This window comes from Cnephaeus nilssonii (assembly GCF_951640355.1).
Source record: "Cnephaeus nilssonii genome assembly, chromosome: 11".
NCBI classification, from domain to species: domain Eukaryota; kingdom Metazoa; phylum Chordata; class Mammalia; order Chiroptera; family Vespertilionidae; genus Cnephaeus; species Cnephaeus nilssonii.
In genome coordinates, this window is record NC_137082.1 from 13,607,698 (window position 1) to 13,614,618 (window position 6,921).

The 6,921-nt window shown below is 43.9% G+C and overlaps 1 protein-coding gene across 1 annotated transcript; it reads right to left on the reverse strand.

Annotated features, from left to right (window-relative positions):
* Positions 1-254: 254 nt before the first annotated feature.
* LOC307107393 (cystatin-9-like) lies at positions 255-3,149 on the reverse strand (the record flags this gene model as incomplete). Its single annotated transcript, XM_079784675.1, has 3 exons — positions 255-344; positions 1,184-1,297; positions 2,940-3,149. The coding sequence occupies 3 exons, from the start codon at positions 3,147-3,149 to the stop codon at positions 255-257; spliced, it is 414 nt and encodes a 137-aa protein (XP_079640801.1).
* Between the last annotated feature and the right edge of the window lie 3,772 nt (positions 3,150-6,921).

Sequence of the window (6,921 nt, forward strand, 5' to 3'; positions counted from 1 at the left end):
GGCCACTAAGCTGCCCAGCAACTGCCCATCCCCCTCAGTCAGGAACCATGCCACACAGCGCCTTTTGAAATGCTGATGTTTAATGGACTATTCTACATGGAAGAAAATGGACACTGAGGAATTTCCACCATGCCCGTGTGTGAGGCTCCAGATATCTGCAAGGCAGAGAACAGAGTGAGTTCAGAGCTGCTCAGCCACGAAAGTGCCTCCTACAGAGAGAGGGTTAAAGAGGCTGGGCTGGAGCGTGATATCACTCAGTAGGTCCCCTCCAGGCAGGTCTTGTTTAGGAGTTGAAACACTGTTCTCCAGGGCTCGATGCTGATGGTGAAGAAGCAGATGAAGGTCTGAGGGAATAAGCACAGGAATAAATTGGTGAAGAAGCCTTGGGAAGCTGTGACTCCAAGCTCTAAAGACAGCATCCATCCCAGACTTGCATCTGCAAGGTGAGCAGCTGGGGGATGCAGGCTCTAGCCCTCAGTCTAAGTCTCCTAACCCCGGGTCTCCTGTGCCACTCTGCTCTCCCCAGGAGAACCCCTGGGCTGTCTAGAGTGGCCCATGCCTCTAGTACAGCAACACATGCTCCTTCCCAGCGGGCCTTACCTCAAGTAGCCCTGACCTGAGGTGGGCTTGTCCTAGAGCAGGGGTTCACCTTCCCTTCCCCCCAGGCAGGAACTGCAGCTCAGCAGGGCCTGGGGCAGAGCCTGGGACACAGGGCAGTGGGCTCCCCTCACCCAAACCCCCATCAGCTCTGCTCAGTGACAGGGAGACCTGAGGACTGGCCACTCAGTCAACAGTGATGTTGGCCACTCCTGACATGTTCCTCCTCCTGAAGGCAGGAAAGGGCAGTGGCTGCAGAGCGGGAAGAGGACATCCTCTGACCAGAATCAAGAGACCCGGACTGTAGAGGCAGGAACAATCTGTCACTGGTATGGCCTGAGGTTCCAACAGCTGAATGGGGTGAGTGGACAGTTGGGATCTCAAATTGGCCAGGGGCCTGCAAGTGGACCCTGGGGCTGACCTGCTAGGCTGGGCTCTGTCTTTAGCAGAAGCAGTGGCTGTAGTAGGGCCAGTAGCCCCTTCCCTCTTGTGTCCCTAAGAATGGTATGTCCTCTGTCCCACCGCCCACAACACCCCATGCAGGTCCACAGCTATGGAACCTGAAGGAGGCTCATGTGTGTCTTACGTTGTTCAGCTCTGGGTTTTCTTCAAAGGGGCAGTTGTCAATGTCTTCATCAAATTTCCCACACCTGGTTCTGCGAAGCTTCAGCTCCATGGAGAAAGCCATCAGGGTATCTAGCTGTGGTACATATAAAAGGCGAAAGATTTATGTGATCTGAAGAGAAACCAGAGTATATAGCTGTGGTACATATAGACATTAAAGGGGAAACAACCTTCATGGTCCCATTAAGTAGTTGCTAGTGGAGACACATGGAGTGTAGGAACAGGCCCAAACCTTACTCTATTTGGGACTTCCCTCTGGGTCTGGATCAGCACACTTGTGTTAAGCTACACTTGGGATCTTCTGGACAAAGAGACCCATAGCCCAGTGGAGCCTCCGGGGTAAAAGCAAGCTAATCACACACTATTAATATCACACACTGCAGCCTCACATTTGCAAATGCCAAGTGAGACCCCCCTCTCTTTTCAATGCTTCTAGCTTCTACAACATTCCCATTGACAAGTGGCTGAGAGGGTGTTGGCCCTGCAAGAGTTTGCTTGATCATCTCAACCCCGGAGTGGGAGACTCATCTATAGCCCCATTGTCACACCCTTCACCTGCCCAACATCAGAAAAATGCCATACAATGCTAGTGAAACCACACACACACACATACACACACACACACAAGACGATGGCTTCAAGAAACAACTTCTATTACAAAGTGCACTATGACATGTTCTGTACTCTTCTCTACTCCATTCTACTCATTTTATTCCATATTCTCCCATGCCATCCACTCCATTATCCCCAGCACCTAAACTCAGTCTGTGACTCTGGATATAAAAATCCCCACTAGAGGTCCAGCCTGAGAGAGCCCAGGGTGCCTGAACCAATGTCACAGAGGGTTGTCAGTGGAGGGTGGGGACCCTTTGCCCTTCATGTGGACTCTCAGCGCAGAGGTCCAGAGGGTGAGAGAGTAATGCCCCCGACACCACACACACACACACACACACACACACACTCTCACACACTCACACAGACTCACACACACACACTCACACACATACACTCTCACACACACACTCACACACACACACTCACACAGACTCACACACACACACTCACACACACACTATCACACATTCACACACACACACACATACACACACACACTCACACACTCTCACACACACACTCACACGCAGAGCCAGAAGTGCTCCTTCGGGAGAGTGTTTTCATTGTTCATGTCTGCAGCCCAAATGAAAATGACATTGCTGGTTGCATTCTGAAAGAGAGTCCCTGGCAAGGAGAACCTTTAAGGATTAAAAACCGTGGTCTGGGGAAGAGTGTAAAATAACATCAGTCCACAGAGGTGAATACCACAGCAGGGAGCCCAGAGCTCATGGAAGTCACAGCAGAGGCCCGGTTTTACTTATTTCCTTGAACTCTTTCCTCACCCTAACTTTTTAAGCATTTTCTCTGTGCATCTGTCTCTTCCTTACTAGACATCTTTATCTTTCTCCTCTCACAGACTACATTTTGATGTCATTTTTCATTAAACAATGACATAAAGATTGAAAAAATATTGCATGTGAGTAGACATTGATCTAATTTTTAAAATTTCCATGTAAACGCTTTTATACAATCTGAAAATGAATAGTTTGTATATGTTATTTTATAAACTTCAAATGGCATACGAGATCCTTTGATAAGTCCCCTATCTGTTACTGACTTACGACAAGTGAAGGCTAGCTGGGCAGGAAGATGCAGTCACCTACCTTCTCCCTCTGGGAGTCCAGGATGCTCACCAGCCTGTAGGCATTCGTGTCCTTGCTCTTCACATTGAATATGTGTAAGGCATACTCCACGGTGGCAAAGAAATAACTTTCTACGCCTTTTCCTTCATCGCTAATACTCCAGCTGTGAGTCACTAGGACCTGGGAACCTGCGAGAAGCAGGAACACGGCCCAGGCAGAGCTCATCTCCATTGCAGGCACCTCAGAGGTGCAGGCAACCAGCCACTCATAGCCCTCCTGGCTCAGACTCCACCCAAGCTTCCCTGGGCAGTGGTCCAACTAGTCTACCCCAGGACAAATCCTTCCTGTGAGCCTCCTCTCTGCTGTTACACCCTGTCCTCTCCCACATGTGACCCTGCCTCCTCTGTCCAAAGTAGTTAACATTGTCTCCTGTCCAGGACAAAGGAACAAGGCCCTGGCAGGGGGGGTTGGGAAGGATCAGCGATAGGAGATGAGGTCCCCTGTAGCTGAATCCCAGCCGTAGGCCTCCCTCGGTGCCTCAGTGGGGAAGGAAGACTTCACTTGTTTGCCCCAGAACCAGAGGCTGTAATGAGGGCAACAAGTGCAAGAGGTAGAAATGGAAGGTGATCCTCTGACACAGCAGTAGAGTGGAGGTCAGCAAGACAAGGAGGGGAGGAGCCAAAAAGGATGGGTTTCCCAGAGCCAGCTTCGTGGGTGAAAGAAGGAAACCTGTGTAGTTACCTGGGAAAGGGCACCAGCACTTGCCTGAGAATCGCCAGCCTGAGTTGTAGCCACTGGGGGGCCTTGGGATGAAGGACACGGTTCGGTTTTCTTGTTGCTTTGAGTCTGATGCACTGGCACACCAGCCTCATGCCAAAGTGATGTGAGAGTCAGTTGAAGCTAGCCAGCACCCCTCAAACCTGATGTAGACAGGATGTAGAAGTTTGGGCAGAGACAGTCGTAGTCCTAAGAATCCCAAATGCCAAAGGGACAGGGACAGAGGCAGGGACTCATGAACAGGAACAATGCACGTATTCAGTACCAAGTACCTTCGGCTGAACACAGCTGGTCATAGGTCCTTCCTGTGACAGAACTCTGGACAATTGTATGAGCATTATTGCAAATTCAACCATGTCCAGGTCCATGGGACTCCCATGGGCTTTGCAGCAAAGTATAGTTCATGAGCTTTGTGGTAAACAGATAACCTTGAATTGTTGCCAGGGTAGGAAATGCAGAGGGAGAGTGTAAGAGCATGGGTCTCCTTTCAAGATGGGCTCTAGCCAGAAGGTGCCTTACAGCCTTGGACACAGGCACAACTCCAAAACGGAGGGACTCAGGCCCTGGTCTGTCCAGCATGCCCACCTGAGTCACCCAGATGCTCTCTCCTCATCATCTGGAACATTTGTTACCCACTTAACAAGGTGCCATGGTCAAGTGTAGAAATGTATCGCTCGTATTACAAGCCCCTTATTGTGGGCCAATTCTTTCTCATATATTTCTAGTCAAATGGCAACTGAAAGAATGTTCATATAGCAATGGGAACATGGTTGGATTGAGGGCTGAAAGCATCTATAGCAATACAATTGCATGTTATGTGATAATAAGAGTAACATTTCAACAAGAAGCTCTGATACCTATGAACCTGCATCCAAACCACACGGGGAACTGGTATAGCCAACAGAATAATTGGTGCTGTTACAGGTCAAACAAACAATTCCACAATCACATTGGGAGCATCTTACACATCTCTCAGGGATGATATCAAGACAGATTAACATTATAAAGAATATAGCTGAGTTGAAAGATGCAGTTAACTAGTCTACTTAAACAATTTTCTGAAAATTCTTGTACCCAGTATGGAATGTGGGTTTTTAAGTAATGAAGTGATAATCATAAAATGATAGATAGTATTAAAAATGTTACAAATATTTCTTTGTGTCTTCTTCAATATGTTTTAACAATGTCTTATAGTTTTCAGTGTATAGGTCCTTCACATCCTTTGATAAATCCATATTTGTGGATTGGAAGAATCGACAGTTAAAAATGGCCATATTACCCAAAGCAATATACCCATTTAATGCAATCCCCATCAAAATTTTTAAGGAAACAGAACAAAAAAAAGTCATAAGATTTGTATGGAACCACAAAAGACCCCAATAGCCAAAGCAATCCTGAGAAAAAGAACAAAGTTGGAGGTATCACACTCCCAGACTTCAAATTATACTACAAGGCTACATAATCAAAACAGCATGGTATTGGCATAAAAAAATGCACAGACCAATAAAAGAGAATTGAGAGCCCAGAAATGCATCCACATGTATATGGGCAAATCATTTTTGATGAAAGATACAAGGGGGTGGGGAGGGAGAAGCCTCTTCAATGAATGGTGCTGGGAAAATTGGAAAGCCACATGCAAAAGAATAAAACTAGACTGCTGTCTGTCACCAGATACAAAATTAACTCAAAATGGATCAAAGACCTAAATATAAGACCCGAAACAATAAATTACATAGAAAAAACATAGGTACTAAACTTTTGGACCTTGGTCTTAAAGAGGATTTTATTAATCTGACTTCAAAGGCAAAGAGAAGTAAAAGGAAAAAATAAATAAATGGGACTATATCAAATTAAAAAGCTTCTTCACAGCAAAAGAAACTCAACAAAACAAAAAGGCAACAAACCAAATGGGAAAAGATATTTGCAAACACTACCTCTGACAAGGGATTAATGTCCAAAATATATAAAGAACTCATCAACTCAATAACAAAACACACAAACTATCCAATTAAAAACTGGGCAGAGAACCTGACCAGAAAACGTACCAATTGCCAAGAGATATATGAAAAGATGTTCAACTTCACTAGCTATTAGGAATATGCAAATTAAAGCTACAATGAGCTACCACCTCACACCTGTTAGAATAGCTGTCATCAAGAAGACAATAATGAATGTCGAAGAGATTGTGTGGAAAAAGTCACCCTTATTCACTACTGGTGGGAATGTAAACTGATACAGCCACTCTGGGAAACAATATAGAAGTGTCATAAGAAAATTAAGGATACAATTACTTTATGACCCATCAACCTCTCTTCTGGGTGTTTATCCCCTTAAAATGGAAAACATTTATTTGCAAAGATATATGCACTCCTATGTTCATTGCAGCATTATTCACAATGGCTAAGACATGGAAACAATTGAAAAGGCCTTTGAAAGATGATTGAATAAAGAATATGTGTTACATATATACAATGGAATACTACTCAGCCATAAGAAAGGACAAAATATTGCCATTTGGGAACATAAATGGATTTTGAGAATATCATGCTAAACAAAATAAGTCAGACAGAAAATGTCAAGAACCATGTGACTTCATTCACGTGTTCTATAAAACTGAAAGCAACAAATGAATGAGCAAGAAAGACAAAATAACCAAAACCTCATAGGCACAGACCACAGTATGGTGGTTACCAGAGGGAAGAGGGGTGAGGGTAGTAAACAATAAAGGGGGTCAAATATATGGTGATAGGAGACTTGACTTTGGGTGGTAACACACAATACAATACACACATGATGTATTATAGAATTGCACACTTGAGAACTATATAATTTTATTAACCAATAAATAAGTTAAATAAATTCAATTTAAAAATGTTACAAACACTGGCAATCCAACAATAAAACTATAGCTGAGAAGTTTTGAATTAATGCATTTCGATCAGATTTGTAGTAAAAATATATTAGTAAATTATCATTAAATTGAAAATAATTTAACTACTTTCATAATTGAAAATTAATTTACTGCCAAAAAAGAGTATAATAAATTGATCACAAAGGAGTTTGTAAGCTAATTATAAATTTAATTAGCAATAAAACCCACAAAATAGTGAACACATAACTAAAGCATGTTGTTATGTAAGTTAATACCTTACCCTTAAATATCTCCTCTATTAATCATTTGTAAAGAACAGATATAGTACATTTTAAAACTTGTCCATTGAAACTA